Genomic DNA, 22894 nt, shown 5'->3' on the forward strand with positions numbered 1-22894 from the left:
GTTCAGACATTTCAGCAGGCAGACAAAACTAAGTTTGATAAATCCCATTAAACAGGCTATCCAATTTCAAATACCCAGAATCTGATCTTGATTGGAACTGAGAGAAGTAATAATCCTATTTCCAAATGGGTGTCAAGCTTAAAACCTTGGCAAAAACATTTCCAGGGGTGATTTCCACACTGGTAAAAAGGCACTAATAGAACGTTTTCAGTACAAGGGAGGCATTGTGTTTGTCTGATTTCTTCTTTAAATCAGTCAGAGCTTCCTAAGAATAATAAACAGAGCTAAAATTATTTGCTGGGTTAGATACAAGAGAGTCCTTGCTGTGCCCTCTTCCCAAAAGACATTTGAGCAGTTGCCCGATGAGCCAGCTGGTAATGTTTAATATAGAAGTAAACAGAATTCTAGGTCTCTGTCATACATGGATCCCTTATCAAGCATTTTACTTTTAGTGCTCAAGGCAGTTCTAGCAAAATCAGCTTCAACTGTAAATGGTATAGCATCCCCAAAATCAGCTTTAACTGTAAATTGTAGAGTATCCCCAGAGTGCTTATAGGCCTCCTGGGTAGCTGAAACAATTCACCAAATCAAAAAATGCCTCTAAAAGTTTATCCATTTTTTTATTCTCCAAAAAAATCGCTGTGACTTTCTGTAGGATATAATTCTATACAAATAAAGCTCTATTTCACAATTTAGATCTCTGCAATGCAATTTCCCTTCTCCCTTTAACTGAGCAGGGGATGTAGAAGAGGACAATTTCCTGGCTGAACTAAATTTCAAAATCACAAGATGAATGGAGGACAGCAGAAGAGTTTTCAGCTTACAAAACTGCATATTTAGCCCAAGGCTAGATATTGTAATGTGATTTCAATACAAATCAAACACATTGTCAACGTGTTCTTTTAATGGAAAGCTGGAAGAGACAAGATTCAAAAGGAAATTCACAGAAAGTCACAAAAGCTAGAATCACTATCTGGTGCAATAGCAGCGCAATTATTTGGGCAAGTTAAAAAACACCTTCTATAAAATAAAAAAACCCACAGATTTCATTAAAAAATGAGTATATATTTGTATCACTACTCCTTTTGCAGTATGGATCACCAATCTACATGCTAATGCCTACAATTTTTTTTTGCACTAAAGTCAGCTCAAATCTTCTTTCCCTTATCACAAAGTCCTCAGTAGGAGTACCTGTGTGACATACATACATATCTGCAAGAATAGCAGTGCCATGGCTGCCATTTTATGTAAAATTAACAGAGATGAAATCTCACTTTTCAATTGATGAGTTCAGGACTAGAGGTTCTCTTTCAAATAGGGTGAACACACTATATTTGCCACCAAAACAAATAATTTTTATCTGAGTTTGGTCTTCTCTCATAAACTTTTCAAATAGCATGAGAAGTGTTATAGTTAACTCTGAATTTGATATTCAGTTTAGAATGCAGTTGCCTGAATATAGGCAGCTCCTGCCTTTTGAGACTCCTGAGACACTCACCCAATGTTAGAAGACAGTGGCACAAAGTATTTGGGAGGCAATAATTTTCTTGCGGTGTGGGCAAGAAAAAATACCTTACAGCATAAAAATCCCATACTTTTTGTGGTATATTAATTAAACAGTTGACTACTATGAGAATGTAGACACCCTGTGTCTCTGTACCCATTTAAATCCTAAATTTATGTGCCTGAAAATGAATGCCACCTATAATTTTTCATCAATGTTTTCAGTCAGCACTACTCCACAGCACTTTATATTCATATTTATTATTTTACATTAGTTCATCTGAAATCAGGATTACACAAAATTTACCTCACCGTTTACTATTGTGAGAATGGTACTGATAATTTTCTAGTGCCTGAAAATCCTTAAAAGGAAAGTGATAAACAGCAGGACATTGAGATTAGTTTTGTCCCAGATTGCTGGGTATTTGAAAAAATCACAGATAAAATGAAACTTTGGAATTTAAAGAAAATGGCAATAATTTGCAAATAGTTCTAAGGAAAAAGACTGTACACACTTCTTAGGTCAAAGAACACATAACAGCCACAAAAAATTAGCAATCATCCTTACTGGAAAAAGAAACTTAGTTTGCCTGTAAGGGAAAAAAGTGAGCAAGAAGGACATATTATGAGAATTGCAGAGAACTCTGAGTGCAACAGCAGAGGAAAGCTCAGTATATCTTCAATGCATTTGCACACCTAAAGGACAAAAGTTCACAAAGCATTCCTAGGCATATCTCTTCTGATTAGGATAAAATAAAAATAAAAATAAAAATAAAAATTAAAATTGAGGGTTTATGGATAAGTCAATGAGAACTGCACTGCACACTCCCATAATGAAAAGCTTTTGGAATCAATGGAGAACATCAACACCAAAGGCATGAACACAAGATGGCTTGGGAAAGACAAATGGAGAAGTAAGCAAGATCAATTTGGCTAGGAAGGAACCAGGGATCAACAGTAATGGTCTGAAGATATTCAAGGACTGTAAACACTAAGTAAAAAGAACTATTTAGGGTGATGTAACTAAGCATAATGGAATTCAACTGCAAAAGGAAAATTTAACTTGGAGTTAAGAAAACACTCTCGAAGTCTGCAGACCTCTTGTGGGAGTTTCTTGCAGAAAATCTTTAAAGCACAACTATCTAAAGCATTACAAGACAAGTCTTCAAACTCTTCATAAAATACATTACATCTTAACAGAAATTGCTGTAACTATGCAGACATGTATCCATGTTTATTATTTCTGCATTTCATTACACTTTCCTCCATTAGCTACTCCATCATCTGCCAAGGCCTTCATAATTCAGAGCCCCTGGCAGAATATTTTACCTAAACACAATGTTCTCAAATAGCTCAGAGGAAAAAAGATCCAACAAGATCATTAAATAAAAGGCTGTAAATCCAGCTTTAAAAGTTCATAAGCTTCAGGCTATTGAGAGATAGGATGATATACCAAGGGAGTCTAACTTCCTGCTCACTGTTTAGATGTTCATCCTTATCATATCTCTGCCTTTGGCAGTTGCTGCAGGTAGTGATGTGGCCTTTTGTCTGAACTCTACAGCTGTCTCTGCAGCACAAGTCAGCATCAGGCATTGCTCTGATTCCAGACTTGTAGGTCTCAGGAAAGGCATTACATGACTGCATCAGAACAGAGCAGAAAGATTTCCTCTAACAATAAAAAGGCCACAGTATTACTGAGTAATATGTATTTTCCTGGAATTGAGAACAGCATTTCACAGTTGAATTATCAACTCTGTCTATGAAAGTTTTCTGAGAAAAGTAGCTCCAGAGTTTAGAACAACTTAAATCCCAGGCAAGCCATCTGGGAACACACAGGGAATTCTATGTATATGTGAAACTATTACCCATTTTTATTCCAAAAGTATTGTTGAAATAGCTCATCATTGCTCTTATAGTAAGTAAGTACATCACAAAAGATTTGGCCTTCAGTTGGTCACCAAATATTAAGCTCTAGGTAATACAGCTGTAATAATGTTCTATAATCTTTGCAAATAGTTCTAAGGAAAAAGACTGTACACACTTCTTAGGTCAAAGAACATATACCAGCCACAAAAAATTAGCAAAAAATATTGGAATGATCAGAAATTACTTATTATGTGTGGCTTTTGATACCTTATGAATTCCATATCGACTTCTATCAGTAAAGTTGGTCTCACAAGATTTTTTTTTATAAACTGCTTATTTTTTCTCATTTCTTATTTTATTTTCTTGTACATACTGTAAAGACAAGGCAAATTGTTTCAAACTTTCCTGAGTGAAACTAGATGGAATACTCGAAAATTGTCCAGATTTGCCAGCTGCATGGTTCACAGTTCAAAATTGACAAATGGGTGGATTTTTAAAATTTCTGTCTGCAGACTGATAACCTACCTCTATTAACCACAAGTGATCACTGCATAGATTCTGATAATTTATTTTTCCCCATAAATTGAGTTTTTCCACAGTACATACAAAGCATCTTTTGGAATAAAAAATGGCTTTGTGACCACACAGTTAGGCTGCTGAGTGCTTCCAGGGCCAGAAATCACTCCAACTGCTTCTTTCTGACTAATAATGTTCATGAAAATGAGTTCCATTTGAGATTCAAATATTGTTTTTATCTTTGCACTAATTTATCAGTGGTTTTTTCTTGACTAGACAGTTTAATAATTTACGTTTCTAAATTACATTTTTTATTGAAAAAACATATTTTCATTCCTTATGCTTCTCACTTTCAGGCTTTTTTACAGTTTCTTTAATTGATCTTTTCTGTATGTATCAAAATATAAACAGAGGTGGCAATTAAAGGGGAAAAAACAAAGATTGTCTGAATAAAACTAATAAAAATAACATTTAAGAAATGTCTGAAAAAAAGTTATGCTTATGTTCACTTCCCCAAATATCAGAGTAAACAATTTTACTGGCTAACACCAGGTAGACAATTATGTTCTGGTAAGTTTTAAGATATTAGGAATTGTTTTTCATTTTTCTGGACTAAAACTAACATTAAGTATTACAACAAGATAGCCAGCCCACAAACAACAAACTAAATTTTATTAGATGTTTTACTCTAAAATCAGTTTCATATAGTAATATAAATGCATGCCTAAAACCCTTCTCAGAGGAAGAAACATTTTGTTGACCAGTTATAGTGTTCCAAGAAAATTAATAACAGATAGGCAAACTGGAAAGACTTTAGAGAAGAACATAAAAATGTGCTTGGGAACAGAAAAGACTGACTTGCAGGAAAAGCTTTTCATGCAAAAGCCATTTGATTAAACAAAACTGACTACACAACTACCTGTAAGCCTATGGTGCCGTCTGAATTAAATGCTTGTTTCTCAGAGTTCCCTGAGATACAAAACTAAAAAGATTCAGATGGGCAAAGTTTCCCCAAACAAGAAAAATCACTGACAGCACAGAAAACATGCTAGTTGTATTAGCAAATACAAAAGTAAAACAGAAAGAAAAAGACAGAGAGAGGAATCTGTTTTCCTGCACAGTGGATCTAAAGAGTCTCTGACCATTCACAGCTAAAAGGTCGCCTGGAATGCACTCAAAAATCTGCTGTAAGGAAAATAATGTACTGGCCAAAGGTGAGATGATCTAATTGGTTTGCAATTATGTCCTTACAAAGAACAGGCACAAAAACTACAAATGATATTTCAGAAACATTCTTTAGTTAATAAAGTTACAGGATTTAGCAGCAAGCACTTAAAATAATGTAAGTCCTTCAGCAAAATGATACAACGTCTCCTGTACTAGAGCTTTTTGATTCTCATTCTGACATACTCTGGTAATCTTTTTTATGTTCAGAGAATGCCCATCTATGCACATTATGACTTATTTGCAGGAAAAAATAGGCCATGACTGCCAGACTACAAAGTTACAGTAGGTCTACAGTTTCAATATATTTCTCCTTCATTATTCATGCTGTTACAAATTCTAGTGCTTATGGGAGGATAAATAGCCTTGAAGTGGAAATCTTTTTATTAAAATATGAAAGAGTCACAACAAATTGTTTCTAAAACAATATGGTTGTACCTGACTGGATGCTTCAGAAATGAAGTCTTAATCTATTTGTTAAAAGAGAGAGAAGAGAAGAGAAGAGAAGAGAAGAGAAGAGAAGAGAAGAGAAGAGAAGAGAAGAGAAGAGAAGAGAAGAGAAGAGAAGAGAAGAGAAGAGAAGAGAAGAGAAGAGAAGAGAAGAGAAGAGAAGAGCTGACATTTCCCTACCAATATCCAGTCCATTCTGCCTTCATTAAAGCTTACATGATAACCCCTTACTTTTCAAAGTACCAGATTTAGCTGGATTAAAGGCAGCTCTGCTATGCTTATCAATACTGCAAATCTATTTCCAGAAATCAGCATGGTCAGATGTGATGGACACCTTCCCCCATGCAACTCCATGTTCAGACAGTCTGTATACTTGTCTTTTATAGGAGATCAGAACTGCTCTTCATAAGCTTAAGCACCACCAAATATCAATTGAAAAGCTGTTCTGGTTAAATAGACTTCCCCATCTTAGAATACTTTAAAACCTGTATTTTCAAGATTGTCTAAAATCAAAATGCAGTATTTTAAAGCACTGATAGTTTCAATTCAGATTGTCTTCTCCAACTCTGGTTCAAAAAACTCCTGAATTTAATAGCTATTGAAAGCTGTTTAAGAGCAAAATGATAAAAACATTTTATATCACATGTAAAATGAGTATATTTACTTGTGGGACCGATGAAAAATTCATGTACGCACTGCTCACCTGTACTATCAGGGTTAGCATGCTCAGGTTTCAATATAATAAGTCCCATATTTTAAAAGAGGGAAATTTTCAATTTTTAGAAACTATTACATTTTTGATTTTAGCATCTCTTTTCTTCCTGTTAAACTAACTCTGCTTACAGATGGAATCACCACCAGTGATGATGGTGATTGAAATTAACCCGTTTGGAACTAAAAAAGATCTGTTTTTTTTTTTTAATTTTACATGCGTATCTACATGTTCTGACGTAGCCTACATGAAATTCTATCAACCAAGGAGCAAGCCCTAAAAAAAATAGATAGGATTTCAGGTGACCCAAAGTGCTTTCTAGTGAACAAATTCTTAAGGAGTAAAGACTGAGGTAGTAACATAACTGCTGCAAAGTAATGCAAAGATCAACAGAAACACTCATAGTGTTGTAAAGCAGAGAACACACTGTTCTCTGCTTTACAACAGTACCCAACTCTAATATTTACAGTATTTTACCTTGAAACAGAAATACAATGATTGACATATTTATACAACAGTTGCATACAGTTAAATGACATTCACAGTTTCAGAGAATGGCAACAAAATGATCTAAACTTCAAAAATGTGGTATCAGTGTTCCATGTTTTTTCTCCTGTTAGTTTTACATTTACAATAGATGACTAAGTTTTTAGTACTCACAGGCTTACCATCTGGACCAGGCAGACCAGGATAACCATGATTCCCAGGCTGCCCAGGGTCACCCTATGGAGAAGCAACATGTGAACACAGAAAATATATAAGCATTTTTAAATTATAAGAGTATTTTCAAATGAGCACAAAGAAACCTTAGCCCTAACACATTCCATAAAACAGCCTCTACAAATCCAAGGACCTACTATTGAGGAGCAATTCCTACAGTGAAAAAGAACTGGTTTTGGGGGGGGAAATTCTCCCCGACTTCTCCCCAACTTCTTGTGCAGTTCTTGGACAAGTGAATCCACACTTGGTTACAGCACAAGTTTGACCCATCAACTTAAAAGCTTTCTAGTCTTTTAGCACGTAAATGAAAGGAAATAGAAACATTTTTTATCAAGTAGATGAAACAATCTTTAATAAAACTTCTTTAATAAAATAGTTATTTTCTGAAGAAATCTCTCATTTGCTTTAGCTGAGCCTAATTCTTAAGATAAAAGCACTAAAAAGGCAAGAGCCAGGATTAAAACCTGTAAAATAATAAACTCCTCTCCACACAACAATTGCTGATGAAAAAGATATTTTTCAGATTTTCTCTTATAAGTTCTTTGCAATTATTTTGATAATCACTCTTACAGTCAGATTGAAGTAAAAGGAAAGTTGCTTGCCAAGGCTTCATGTTTATAGTGAGAAAGCAGGAACGTAACACCCTACTCAGTATATCCTCCTAGAGTATTGACTTTCTCTATTTGTTTTACTAACAGCTTTGATTTGAACTCAGCAAAATCCAAAAAGACTTGCCCTCTAAACTATTTTACTTCTGCAGGGTGTTAAGCAGGTATTTATTTCTTCAGCCTGAACCATTAACAGACCTGTGGGTCACTTTGAACTGCAGAATTGTTACAAATAGGGAGGACATTAGAAGAGAAACAGGAAACTAGCTTTCAATGTGAATGTGAAAAAACATCATTTCACATATAAACCACAGAAGTGTAATGCTGAAGCAAGTGGAAGATAATATAGAATAATGTCTTTTTTGAAAAGCATAACAGTGATCATTTGCTAAATTAGAATAAGCTACCCAGAATTATTGTTGTCCAAATTAAGAAGTCCATGTTTGGATTTGAGAAAAAAAACATTTGCTTTCAAATATACCATTTAACTGTGAAATTTTCTGCTTTTAACTTGAAAAGCTTAAAAATCATTTACTTGTATTTTGAAATTGTTTTGATTTAATTCAGTTTATTGCACTCCATTAATATCACAAACACAAAAATTAAGTTTAAATTCATATGGTTCTAGAGTCCAGTATTCAACATTAATAAATATATATTATAATTGAGACAACCTATTCAACCATAAATTGGCTTCCTTTTCACTTTCTGCAGCCTTTTGTGTTAGGCACCATCTTCTCACCTGTATTATTCAATTATCCCCAAACAACTATTACAGTGCATTGTAGATGAAGAATTGCACATAAGGCAATAGATATAGATCATCTGAGTTCTGAACTTTCATATTCCTTCATAATTTACAGGAAGTGGTTTTCAATTCTTTTAAAATTATAAATAGTTCATTCTCTCTCTTTTTTCTCTAAAGAAAATAAAAAAGGTAAAAGACCACAGATATTCTATTACATGAAACAATAATAATGATCTCTGTGTTTCAGATTTCAATTCCCTGACCAGAAATCTTCTCTACTGTATCAAGAAGCCCATAGATTTGAGGTAGCTACAGTATACTGTAACCTCTTTTATGATGACAGCCAAGAAGGTTTTTATTCATTTGCTTAATAAAGACAAGTGATTTGGGGTTTTCTTGTCTGCACTTATCAATAATTCTGTAAACACTGCCTAGTATAGTTATTGAGAGAGATAATGAAGCAAATACTGGGGATTTGAGTTTGCCATGTAAGACTTCTGCAGCTCAAGGCCAGTTCTCATTTTAGTTCTTCATCAACACAAAAAGGAGGTCATCAGCACAGCTAATGTGAAACTCTCCCAATAAGCATCTAGTTCATTCTTTTACAAAGAAGGAAGAAACCCCTATCCATTAAAAGATTTTGTCAGAAAACCATTTCATCCTCAAACAATTAACAGTCCAAATCGTTTGCTGAAGAGTAGCAGGGAAAGACAGGTCATACACACTCAACAAGGCAGAACAGAACTTACTTTGGGGCCTGGAGGTCCTTGCTTTCCTGGTGGGCATATGCAGGGGGCGGGTGTTGAGCCTACGTCACTGGGACCATTCATGCACTACCAGGAGTGAAAACAGCCATCAGCATATGCCAAAGGCAGCCAACAAACTTATTGGAACACCAGGTGAAGCTGACCTTCCTTAGGCTGCTTTTCACTTAGGTCTTAGCATTCACTCCCTTGTTCAGCTGGAACTTCTGCTTATCTGAATATTGCCCTCCAAGTAGTTTTCATGCATATAATCATTTTATCCAGAATAAAAATTTAAAAGGTAAGTACTGGTATTGGGTTGACACCTGTAACTGTTTTTTTCACAAATATTTTGTCATATAGTTTGAAAAATTTAAATCTTGCAACCTGAAAGCCACTTCTTCTAGCTAATCTATATTCATAATTTGAAGTGTGACCAATTCTCAAATATAACAAGTTAATTTAAAACTGTGTAAAATGATGTATATAGCATAATGATCCCAACCATTGGCATTCTATGCTGTGCAGTGAGCCTGAAAAGAAGATAAACCCCAAGTCTCCTACGTCCTAGGCGTATGTTCCAAGTATGAAGCTACTTGAGGGGAGGCAGGACACAGCTGCTACCACTGACTCCTAGAGGTCACTAGTCCTGGTGCCAAGAGTGCCCCTCCTGCAAAGATCATTGGGTGACTTCCTCCAAACCATGCTCCCTGCAGCACTAAACACTAAACCTTGGCAGATCACATAACCCTCTAGAATTTATTTCTTTTTTTGTGATATTTACTTCTCATCATTAAGCTCCACATGAAACCTCAGTACTTTACTCGGGCAGGCAAGGGGAGAGCTACTAAATCAAATCTATTATAGGTTTATCTCTACTAAATCTATATGTTGAAGTTAGATCCAGTAAATTCTTTTTCATCCATCAACCCTAACCCAGCAAGTTCTTAGACCTATGGAAAGGCAAAAATTTTAAGAATCCAAGCTAAAAAGAAAAGGTTTTTTTTTTTTTATTATCTAAAACTTTCCAGAGCATTTTACTCATATTTTCTAGAATAATGACACCTTTTAAGATGTTTCTTGACTGGAATTCTTTCTTGGGGTCAAATGATTGACCAAAACACAAACACTCATGTTTCCATTGCAATGGTACAAGTTGGGAGTTACAGGTAAGGTTAGGGAAGTTGTCATATTAGATCTTCAGAAAAGGTCCTGTTCAGGGAGTTGCCATAAGCACAGTGCAGGGAAGAGCTGCATTATCCCCTGTGCATATCCCCCACCCCCCTGAAAATAGCAGCAAGTGAATTGAACTGGGGGAAAACATCAGACCAGTTATTCTAATAAACATGTGTTTTTTCAGAAAAATTATTTTTAATTTGGCTACTGACTAGAATTCAAGCAAGGGAAGTCCAGCACTCTTAAGCTTAGCATATCTCTGTCCCCTTTTGAAAACAAAGTGTATATTACCTAGAATATTAAGAAGCTTATAAAAACTCAAATACTACCTTAAAATGAGTTTGAGTAGTTTAGGATCGAGCCTACCTCTCCATTCTGAAACAAGAAGAAACACAGTTTAAGAGTACAGCAATATTTCTAAAAAGAAAATCCATTCATTTGGAAACACTATCAAAACCAATCATAACTCCTGAGCTGTAACTGTCAAGAAATTATAATTCAAATTTTTAGACTTTCTGAGACTTATGTACAGCTGCTATCAATGCATATTAAATTAATTTAGTTAACTGCTGTTAAGGGTCTGTCAGTGGGAGTCATCAGTAGCAATTTTTAAAAGATAATGACAGAATTAACACTAAACCATGTCAGTATTTACACACTAAATGTTTAGATTTGGTTCAAACCTTTTACCAGAAGTAACTTCTCATCAAAAATATGCTCTGCTTGCTCATTCATGTCAGAGAATGTACCAAAATATTTCTGAAATCTCTGCTCTCTGCCTGAATCCAGCATCTGGAAAAACAGAGCAGCACAGGGGCAAGGCTGGCTTTTTCTTGCTTTCCTGTGACTGCATTAGACTCTGCTATCAATTGATTATCCAGTATCTGCAACATCACAGAACAATCCAACCCAAAATACTTCAGCAGAGCAACCATGAAATTTTCTGTCTTAATAGTTTAGTAGCCACCATTAGCCACACTGTCCACAGGAGTATTCTGATGCACACAGTCACTGCAGATTTCATACACACTCTGTGGACACAGAAAGCTTCCTCTGTATTCAATTTTCAGCTTGAGCAAACCCTAGAGAAAGTTTTCATTTTCCACAGATCATAGAAGGAGCTTAAAATTACTATGCAGCAAGGTATCTCTGGGAAAGGGGATTAATTTGGTCTGTAATTAGTACATAAAGCCTCTGCTTATTTCAGGAACTCTGACACAACCACACTCTGACAGAATACAACCACAAACCACATATTCCTCCTTGAAGATCATCCAACATTTTTATTTTCTGAAGGAGTCCAGAATTTCATGGGCAAAGTCCAAATTTAATTTACAAAAACAGACAGTGAAACTAAAATGGCAAAAAAACAACTTTTGGCTTCAACTCCTTGATAAATAGCAGAGAAAATAAGCTATGAAAGACTTTTTAAGTGCTTGCTTTCTTTATGCAAAATATTTTTCATTTGATTACTTTTCATATCTTACTTTTAATTTTTAAAGAGCAGAAAGATATGTGGTGCAGTTAAATAATAGTTAAATAAATACTTAACTTTCTTCAAGATTCAAAGCTAATTTTACAGAAGTATTCCTGCACCTGTTCAGAGTTCAGAACAGCTAATAATCCATTCACCTACTTGCTGCTTGACTGAAAGTTGAAAAAGCCCTGATAAGGCTGCAATAGACCCACTGGTCCCAAAGAAAAAGAAGAAAAACAGACTAGCTGGCAATAAGTGCCAGTCTGACAAAAAAGAAAATCTGGATGCTGGAGATTCAATGGTTCTATTGTCAAACCAGCCAAATGACACAAAATCTAATCACAACATGAGGAATGTGGGTCTACATAGTAGGACACTGGCAACTGATAATCTTTAGCTCAGTTTGTTTCATCCACCAAGCAAAGGAGATTATTTTGAATTTGCATGTTTAAATCAATCTCTTGTTTATGCTTTGAGATGGGAACTGAATGCTTAAATCTGGCTCTGTCAGTCATGACTGGTTTCCAAATCTGTTTGTATATGTCTTACACTGCAGTGCATAATTAACTTTAAGAGGAGCAAGAGAGGGCCAAAGGTCCCCATAAACTTGCTAAAAATTGTGTACATGAGTCATAAAGTCTTGATTTTATTTCTGCCCTGTACTTAATGTACTTCTTGAAATCATGGCAACAATTCAGATAATGGCGTGTTTATCACAGACCTCAGCACAGATATTTCAAACAGGAGAAGGTGATTTAGAAATGCAGGTTTGCTGATTATGCACCAAAATTTCATAGATTAAATGACCTGTCAAGTAGCAAGGAGTATGTCAGAAAAGTTGAAAAATCATATTTTAAAAATTTTACACTGAAAAAACCTAGAAGTTTTGTTATTCTATAATGCTTAAAATCTGAAATTTTAAGAGAGGATTCTGAGATTCTTCTATACTCATATATATCAAAAATGCACCATTAAATACCTAAACTTGAAAAAACTGTGAGAAAATAAGGTTGAAACAAAGAAGGCCTGTAATAAGCATGTGTTTGCACCAGCTGAATCAATGTAGATTAATCTATTTTAAAAATTCATTAAGTCAGCTTTAAACAGTGATTTGTAAAAAAATGCCACGTAGTCCTCTAAAGTTCATCGATCATACTCACAAATCCTGGGATCTCACAGACTGTTTCTCGATTATTTTGCTCTGGGTCACAGTAGATTCGCAGTTTTTGTATATCAAACTGTAATTTCAAACATAAAAGACTCTTTAGAGGTCTGTGCATTCACTACAGTTAAAAATCAATTAACTGTATGGAAATATTTTTAGGTTACTCATAATGATTAATATGCACAACCAATTAAACATACTGTAACAGAATTACTTAAATAAAAATAATCAATCCAAGAATTTTTTAAAATCACAGAAATCACCATCCATATTCCCTGGGCATTAATCCAAACACATGCAGCATGAACTATACTGGCTGCCAATATCATTAAGGAAACAAGTTAATAACACAGGCAAGCCTATCTTCTTTCTTTTCACCTTAACGGACCCGGGAAGACGCTTCTACACAGACCTGCTCATATTAGATATAAGATTAGTAAATTCTGGTGAAGCATCTGAAGGCATCCCTAATGCTTAGTGTTTAGTATACAGTATAAATCTTTAAAAAGCATTGAATAAAAACACTGGCATGAGGCAAACAAAAGTTTTATGCCATTCTCCTTTGTTGCTACATTCCAAAAGAAAATGAAACCACTGTCAGTTTCTCTAGCATAAACTATTGTGACTGCAAAGCAAGGAGAAAGAAACTTGACCAAAATTTTCCTCTTTTATCAGCATCACCCGTACATATACTGATGGAAGGACATCATGTGCAAATGTCAAGCAGAGGAAATTCCCAAACTTGAGACACTGCTTCCCAAACTCAGGCAACCACGTTGCATCAATTTTGTCCTTGGAACCAGTGAGACCAGTTAAGTATCTATGTCACGGGATAGATCACTTGTGCTAAGTTCCCCTGACCATTTTTACTCTCTCTTAAGTATATTAAATTTTGTACACTAAATTTCAGTCTACTCTAAGTTAGAAGAGTAAGCTCAAGAAAACAGAAGCCACCAATGCAATTTAACCTACAACAGAATTACTGAATTATTGTAGTTTTAGCATATGCCTACCTGTACCGTTTCCTCCTTTCCAGAATACTTTCCAATTTGGGTTAGGCCACTGATATAAATACCTAAAACAGGATGTAATGGCTTTGTTTCAATTTCTTGGCCATCTATATACAAAGTTACAAAGTCTTCTGTTACTAAGAGACGAATTTGATGCCAGCCTTCATCAAACAATGTCTAAGAAAAACAAAGAAAACAGCATTGTTTAAAACAAAATGCTTTCAATTTAAATAGTGATAAAACTGCACTTCAACAATCAAACTGCTGTTAATGGTTGAGCTGATCAAGGCTGAAGATTTTATATACAAATTATTCTAAACTATATAGTAAAATGAAGTATTGCAAAATAATATTGTAATTGAAAATATGACAATTGGTAATAATTAATCCTTATTTCAGAATTATTTTACAACTCACATAGATTTTTTTTTTTTAGTCTATGGCTGTGAACAAGCTCAAACCTGTATTTGTTGAAAATATGCAGCCAGAAGCCTATTTATAAGCACTGGTCTAACGTCTCAAACACTTCAGATTATCAATTATGGTGAAAAAAAAATTGGTACTTGTGATAAATTGATAGGTGATAAATTATCATAAAGGTTTATTAAAGAGAAATGTTCATTAGGAGTGTATTGGCATTTATACTCTGTTTAGAGATGCACAAGTCTAAAAAAGCCATGAAATTATTGTTCTCCATAATAGCAAGGCAGGCATGGAGAAACAAAAGCAAACAAACAAAACACGGAAGTTGTGTGTTATCATGGTTAAGTTCATTGATACCTGGGACTGCATGAATCAGATTGATTTGTTTGTGCAGCTTCAAGAAATACATAAATAAAATAGAGTATTGACTTGAAACTGGATTTTTTAATTCAGTTCCAAGTTTCCAGTAAATCAAGTTTAACATAGCTTCTTAAAATAATAAAAAAATTATTTTGCCTACTAATAATTATTAAAAGGTAGAGGAAATTTGGAAAGAAAAAGCAAAAATTCTCCATCTAGCAACAGAAGTATAAAATGCCTCTAGCATAAAAAAGTTAAGACCTATTCCTTGGATAGGAGTCCTTCCTTTACTGAGGATTTATATTTAAAATTCCTTCAGCCTTATTTGGAGTAGGGATTTGAATGCAGGCCTCCACTTCCCAGAAAAGTTGAACCCACTTGGCCATGAAGTGCTCCAGCAGCAAATCTTTCCCAGTCTTTTTCTGCTGAAATAGCCCTCTCTGTTCACTTAAATAATACTCCCTGTGGCAGGAAGGGCCATCTCTGGGCTGCACATATTCCTGCTACAAATGCAATAATAGGGACATTCAATCTCCAATCCTCTGTCTCATCTGCAGCTAAGACAATCTTTTTTACAAGAGTGGAATACTCCACTGGAAATTACTGAAGAAAGACTGAAATACAATCTTCAGATTGTACTAGAAAACAATAAAACTGGTTTGCTCAAAGAGGGGAATACTGGAATAACGTGTACCTAAAGAAGCATTCCAGCATGATAGTGACATACTCCTTACCTTTACATTAGGTGCAGCAAATGTAATAACTTGTGTGCCATTTATTAAACTTGTTGTAGTGAATGATAATGTTTTTTCTTCTCCATTAACAGTGACTGCTATCTGTGGTCTCTTATCTAGACTCAGAATTCGCCACAAATCCCATGTCTTCTTTACTTTAAATCTTTGAGTGGAAACAAACACATAGGATGGAGGGAGACCTTCTGGAAACACATTCCTAAATAAGGGGAAAGGGTGGAAAAAACAAGACACTACTTGAAGATTTATATAAATCTTAAAATAAGTCCTTCTTATTTAAAGAAACAAAAAAATCTTACTGAATGTAGAAGAACATTTATAAAATTCAATACCTTGTTAATTCTGAGAGGTCAACACGTGAGGTTACTTCATAAGCTTTTGCATTAGTGGTTGATATTTGAATTCTCTTTTTAACTTTTTTCTTCACACCTAATCCTACAAGAATGTCAAATCCTTTTTCATCTCGAGCTGCCACTGGAATTCTTGTTGGACAAACAGATTCTGAAAAGTAATAAATGCAAGGACAGTCCAAAATATGACTTAAGACTTCCAAGAAAAGTAGCCTCCCACCCAACTAATTTTTTTATCTGCCTTTCAAGAAATAAAAAGAGAACTGAGAACTGTCAGTTAAGTACAACATGAGAAAAGTGGTTTACAGGATCCTCAGGAACTTAAAGCAAGAATATTAAGATGTCATATTTTATTGCAATTACATTCACATAATATTTTGAATTGTCACTAACTGTATGTCACTAATTGTATTTAAACAGTATTACTGTATTGGCTAATGAATATACTGAATTTCATTTCTAAAATTGCATGGTTCCAAAATTATATAAAATTATAGATATTAATTTCCAAAATGCATTAACAATTTGAATTGAGCATCCTTCCCAACTATAAAATCAGTCTGAAAATAGAAAAAGTTAAAATTATCCCTGACTTTTATTTTCATTTTATTTAACTCCAAATGGACTCTGAGCTGTTTTGTCTATTTCACTTAAATCTGCTTCAAGTTATTCTCAATGGAAAAAATAGAGTGTGTGATATATTTTCTGTGACAACATAAGTTTTCTCAAACAAAAAAAGAAAAAGAAAAAGAGATAGGACAGTGAAACCTAATACTAAAATGAACATTAGGATAACAAATCAATAAAAAATAAAGCTTTTTGTTTTATTAAAATTATGCTAAACTGCTTACAATAAACATCATTATTCATTTCCTATTGTTTCTTCAGAAAAGCAGCAGTTCATAGACAAGGAAGAGGTTAGGAATACATTCCAATGAAGGGGTGGAGAGTTCTCCTATCTCCATTTGGACCAGCCATGGGCTGGAGAACTCCCGTCTCCGTGCCAGGGAATTATCAGCTTGAAGGTCTAGACTGGTTTCTTTTCACAGTATGAGCAACACTGCATGACTTCCCTTTCTAACCAACCCCAGGGCAGTCAGAAGCTCCCCCATTCTGGTGGGGGAGGCAGGATATATATGCTCCAAGAAAATTCTGCTAATTTTCTGCACAACCCTGTCTGTCATGGGAAAGGACAATCATGGGGATGTCACAGGTACTTGGGACAGCAGCAAAAAGCCACATAAACTCCCCTTAGTTTTCTTTTCCTCTCCACAGCAAAATGACACCTGACTTCCAAAATAGAAATAAATTATTTGTCTGTTCTAAAATAAAGAATTTCAAGAACTCTGCACACATTTTGAAAATTAAAATGTCTGCATCCTGAATGCTTTCAAAGAAAAAAAAAAAACAAAGTCCTACAAAACATTCCCTCTCATTCTTCTCAAAACGCAGATTTAAGTCAACATACTTATGCTATTAAGTAAGAGTAATAGTGGTTTTTTCAGGTTTCTTCAAATGTGCATTGTTATCATGGAACTATTTTCTAAACTCATTTATAGCAAAGCTGGATAACAGTCACATCACAATTAACAGAGATTACAGATAATCACATAAGTATACATTGACAAGTATAGGGTCTCCTATCAGTTAGAATATTACAAATTTGGTGTAAAATCAAAAACTAAAGGCAGAAATAGGAATATTTTATATAAGAGGCTCATTATGATGGATCAGGGCCAAAATAACTGTTCCTAACCAATACCAACCAAACAAATTAAGCATGTGTAAAATTACACATTAGGAAACTATTTTTTCTTTCCAGTGGCACATTGGTGAATTACATGAAAAATTCAGTCTGGTAGATCCTTTCTGGGTCTTCTATTCTGATAACTAACTGAGCCACTATACAACATGCAGAAATTAGTGGTAAAATTAAAAGCTATTTTTCATGGGAAATGGGACTGTATTTCTAGTCCATAGTGCCGGTCACTTCAACTCTCTAGCCTTTTCTAAAATCTTTTTGCCTTTTAGTGTTTTTACATAGTTTTCAGATGCTTATTTTCCTTCCTAAAGTGTAAAATAGCTTTATGATGTTAAATCCCAGTATCTGGGACAAAGCAACTTTTCTCTGCATCCTTCAGACAAACTTCTAAGGTCTACACTGGGTTTTCTTTCTGAATACATTCCTGAGACACAATTTTTTTTTCCTTGTTATAGCATATTGATAGTACAGGAACATTTGACTTTTGAAAATAAATAATTAATATTAAATATTTATTAAATATTTCATTCAATTCTGGCAGACAGGTTCATGAAGTCTTTATTCCCCTGATGTACTCTAAAACAAACACTAGAGTCCCCAAAAGGCACATTAGACACCACCTGCAAGCCTGTTCCTAAGAGCAATACTTGCTCCAAGAACCACCAAACCTCAGTTTTCATTGTCCATAAAGGAAATACTGCCCCTGTGGCCTTTTTGTTTACACTTTTACTTCAGAATGGATTTTAAAACTCCATAGAGCAACGGCTAGCTTTTTTTAGACATTTACACAAAGACCATGAAGAGAGAATTGCTAAATTTTCAGGCAGTTTCATGTAGTTGACCACAGCCAAACCATTGCTGCTCAGCCCTCATGAACTTCCTCTCCCTCAGTCAAAGTCAATCTTAACAACACAATAATCAGTAAGCAAATAAATTAATCAATATGCACAACTTAGCTATAAAAATTCCAGTTTATCAGTCTTGGAGTTCACCTGGTAAAGACATTGTGGTTGGAAATGAAGCTGCCAAGTGTCTTTGATTGCTCTGCAAGGATCTAAATGCTATAACAAGGGAAGTGCACAATGTAAGGGAGACAAAGCAAAGGGTCACTTCAAGTGAAAGAGTGAGTACGCTTTGTATAAATAGTCAATATTCACAGATTACTGCTGTAAATCATGTGAAATACCACAGATGAATTTCAAAGGATACTAGTTAACTTGTTGCTGAAAATCCATCTTGATGAAATATAACGGCACTTCTTCTAAAACTTTAGTCAAAGAAAATATTGTGTTTATTTAGTGTTTATTTAGTGTTTATTTAGGGGAATTTCTCCCCGTATGAAGTTCTATTAAAGAATTTAGCTCCACTTAGCGGATTTAATTTTTGGACCGACAACCTTACTACATCAGCCACAAGGAATTACTATGATTTTCATTTAATGTAGCAGGAAATAAACACTAGTATCCTCAACAAAAGCATCACCATATTTTTTCAATGAAGTTGATACTCAAAGTGAGAGCAAACAAAATCTATTTTTCACTCTTACTAAGTACAGAAATATGGTAAAACTGAAATATGTCTTGCATCAATTCTTGATAATAAAACATGTACAAAATACCACTGACATACTAGAATCTGAGTGATACATTTTAGGAGCAATTTGCTATCTTTTTTATACATAAAAGAAAGCCATTGTTTTACAAAATTTCAGAAACCTCAATGCAGTAATGCTGTTAAAAGAGTCACTTTACAACGTTGGTCTTGGCTAACTCTTCTACAAAATTCTTCTAAGAAACATCATAACTGCTTGCTACAACTCCAGATGTCTATTCCACTCCCATGAGCCCCTACCTGGAGTCCAGCTCTGGGGCCACAACATAAGAAGGATGGACCTGCTGGAGCAAGTCCAGAGGAAGCCACAAAGTTAATGAGAAGGCTGGAGCCTCTCTCCTGTGGAAAAAAGCTGGGAAAGTTGGGGTTGTTCAGCCAGGAGAAGAGAAGGGTGTGGGGACACCTTAGTGCAGCCTTCCAGTACCTAGAGGAGCCTTACAAGACACCTGGAGAGGGACTTTTCACAAGGGCATGTAGTGACAGGACAAGAGGGAATGGCTTTAAACCCAAAGAGGGTAGGTTTGGATTAGATATTAGGAAGAAATTCTTTACAGTCAGGGTCTTAATGCATTGGAACAAGTTGCCCAGAGGAGTTATGGATGCCTTATCCCTGGAAGTGTTCAAGGCCAGGTTGGATGGGGCTCAAAGCAACCTGATCTACTGAAAGGTGTCCCTGCCCATGGCAGGGGGGTTGGAACCAGGTGATCTTTAGGGTCCCCTACAATCCAAACCATCCCACAATTCTATGATTTTTACATACTAGAAGTATGTATTCAGAAGAACTCTTGTTGCAATGCCAGGCTCTCCTCTCACCTCCCTAGAAGAAAAGCTGGATTGTGTGTATCAGTTGCAACTAGGAAATCAATAAAGCAAACTCTATATTCTTGCACTATGAGAATTGCTGAAATATTTTAGTGTTTTTAAACTTTATCAATGAAAAAAAATTTGGGCTTAGGGTAAAAGGATACATATTGAAATTAAACACATACTGTGTTAAACCACCATACCTTTCCCAAATATATCTCTTTGTTTGACAGAGAAAATAACATTTTGGGAGGAATTTCCAAAAAAGAAAGAAGATCATAGTAAAGAGTATCAGGTCCCTTAGGTTACATTAATAATGCATTCTGCTTGTGAAATTAAAAAATATATGTACAGAACTACATTTTGCACACCTAAAGTATTTTATACTCACCTTCACAGAGTTTCTGTTTTATAACTTCTTTAATTCTTGATATTGCAATATAGTCTTCAACATAAAATACATAAGTTGATGAAGGTTTATTGGCAATAGCTTTAAGTTCATCCTCCTCAATTTCTGAGCCAACACCAATTGCAAACAAAGTGATCTTATTTTTCCTTGCTTCTGCTGCTACATCTTTGACTTCATCTTGGGACTTTCCATCAGTGAGAACTACTGCTATTTTTGTTAAAAATCGTGAAGATTTTGCAAAAAGATGGTCAAAGGCAAACTGAATAGCTCTTCCTGTTCTTGTATTTCCTCCCAGATAGTGTATGGACTCCATTTCCCTGATGAGGTTCTCAGTGGATTCATGAGTTCCGAGGGGAATTTCAAGTACAGGGTAATCACTGTACTGGACAACTCCAACTTGAATAAACTTTGGCCCTATGTCAAAATTTCTTGTAATATTGACAAGCCAACTTTTGATTATTTCAAAGTTTTCTGGGCCAACACTGTAAGAGCCATCCAAGATAAAAACTAAATCTGCCGGAGCAGTTCGGCAACCTAAAAAAAAAATCAAACAAATATTTTAATGAACACTTTCCCTTTCTTCCTCCACAGTAAATGTTTGTCTTATCAATTAATGTTTATATTAGGATCTATACTGACATATGCATTCCAGCTGAAAAAAAAAAATAGCAGAGTTCATCAGGGCAAACTTGTGTAAGATTGTGTAAGCTACACAGATTCAACTTGGTACCTGAAAGCAACACCTGGTTAGCAATTATCTAGTTTTTACATTAGCTCCAGAAACAACTATGAAAAATTCTGGAATTCAGTTCCTTAGCTGGCAATTGCATTCTAGTCAATAAACAGAGAGGAATATATATTGGGTCTTTTCATATCTCATCTGCAGAGATGATAAACATAAAAACTCCATTTTGTTAGTAAACCAAGCACACTGCAGAGGAAGGCTATAGCCTGAATACTCCAGAATCCTTTTACCAATACCTTTTAATTGACTTTGGACACTGCTAAATGGCATTTACAGAACTAGTATTATAAAATCCTGAGTCTCAATTGAATGTTGCTGGTAGCATATTCTGATTTTTACAGAAGAAAAGTATTCAGTGAATGAGCTCGACCTCCAGAATACAGAATCTCATAAGCATTTACTAACTACCTGTAACTGCATGATGACTTAGGCATGGATTCAGCTCTCCTAGCTGCAGTCATGAACTTAGTTTTTAGACTAAGTTGCCAACTACAGGCAATGGACAGACACAAGCATTTTCAGAGGAAAGTCCTTCCATGCTACATACCCTTTCTCAGATGGAGGGTGTAACTTTCTAAAGGAGAGAATCACCTTCCATTGACTGTGAAAGAGGTTTTGATAACTGACACATGAGGTGCCAAGGACATGGCCAAAAGCAGGAGGGATTATTCTGATCTCATGGCACATGAGGCCATGAGGCTTACTGTCCTTTTGTTTTCTGAAAGTCTGCAGCTCCACCACAGGGAGGAGAGCTTTGCCTTACCCTGAAATCTGCCTATGGACACTTCTGATCAAGACAAGATTTCACCTTCCTTGAAAGCAAGTGACCACAATCTGCTGGAGAAATGCTAACTGGAGCTAGCTTCCTCTCACAGAACCTTTATTCTTCCTTATTTAGTTTCTCACATAACACTCAGCTATTCAGATCATGACTTCTGAAGCAATGAAAATAGAAATACTCAAACTCAATTTTAAATCAAGACTGGAGCTTTATAGTTCCATCTGCCACCTTGGGCATTTCCAAGACACAAGTAAAGACATTTCCATCCTAGTGAAGAAATAAGATATTTAAGCTATTTTTATTTTATTTTTATATTATTGGATTTTCACCAGGAAAACTATATTGGAATAAAATCACCATCAACAGAAGGGTACATGTGAACACCAAAATGGATATTAAAAATTTGAGGCATGCTTTGAAGTTGCACTTATCTGAAATGCAAAAATTAAGACCTACTTGCTCTTGTTTCGCCATCTTCAGCTGAGATATAATCATGAAGTAGCAGAACTAACAGCATCTGAAAAAATGTTACAATCTGTGCCATGTGTATTTTATTCTCAAGGTCTTGATACAAAACTAGATGGGGAAAAATGAAAAGAAAATACAGTGTTATTGTATTACCAAAAAAAATCCAAGCTTCTGCAGTTTTAAAACTGTCTCTGAGGAACATCTCTGCATCAAATCTGTAAGACCAGATGTGGCCACTCTTCAATGAACCATTGACTCAAAAAGTGTCAGTCATGTAAGCCCAAAATTGAGATTCTAAACTCAGCAACCCTCACCAGCCTTTTTGCAGAAGCTCAGTTTTCACCGGGGTGCATTTATATACTTCTCCTGCTAGGCACATTGACAAGTAGGTTACATTCCTAGTCACACTTGTCCAAACACTATCCCACTATCCCCACTCTGTAGCAATTATCAAAAGACATTACCAAAAGATCCAAAACATGGCAAGTGTTTATGTATTACTGGTGGGGAG

General features: G+C 35.2%; 1 protein-coding gene across 2 annotated transcripts in view; it reads right to left on the minus strand.

Annotated features, from left to right (window-relative positions):
• Window positions 1–22459, minus strand: part of COL21A1 (collagen type XXI alpha 1 chain) — a 67911-nt gene extending 45452 nt beyond the window's left edge. The window contains exons 1-9 of one of the 2 annotated variants that reach the window (XM_066545885.1): window positions 22372–22459; window positions 20372–20923; window positions 15786–15954; window positions 15436–15652; window positions 13922–14095; window positions 12904–12981; window positions 10633–10641; window positions 9097–9180; window positions 6932–6994 (exon numbers count right to left, since the gene is read on the minus strand). In XM_066545885.1, the coding sequence (XP_066401982.1) occupies window positions 6932–6994; window positions 9097–9180; window positions 10633–10641; window positions 12904–12981; window positions 13922–14095; window positions 15436–15652; window positions 15786–15954; window positions 20372–20923; window positions 22372–22459 (1434 nt within the window). The remainder of the gene's footprint in view (window positions 1–6931; window positions 6995–9096; window positions 9181–10632; window positions 10642–12903; window positions 12982–13921; window positions 14096–15435; window positions 15653–15785; window positions 15955–20371; window positions 20924–22371) is intronic. The other variant, XM_066545884.1, reaches the window with a different exon arrangement.
• Between the last annotated feature and the right edge of the window lie 435 nt (window positions 22460–22894).

Source organism: Molothrus aeneus, chromosome 3 (genome assembly GCF_037042795.1).
Source record: "Molothrus aeneus isolate 106 chromosome 3, BPBGC_Maene_1.0, whole genome shotgun sequence".
Taxonomy (NCBI): Eukaryota; Metazoa; Chordata; class Aves; order Passeriformes; family Icteridae; genus Molothrus; species Molothrus aeneus.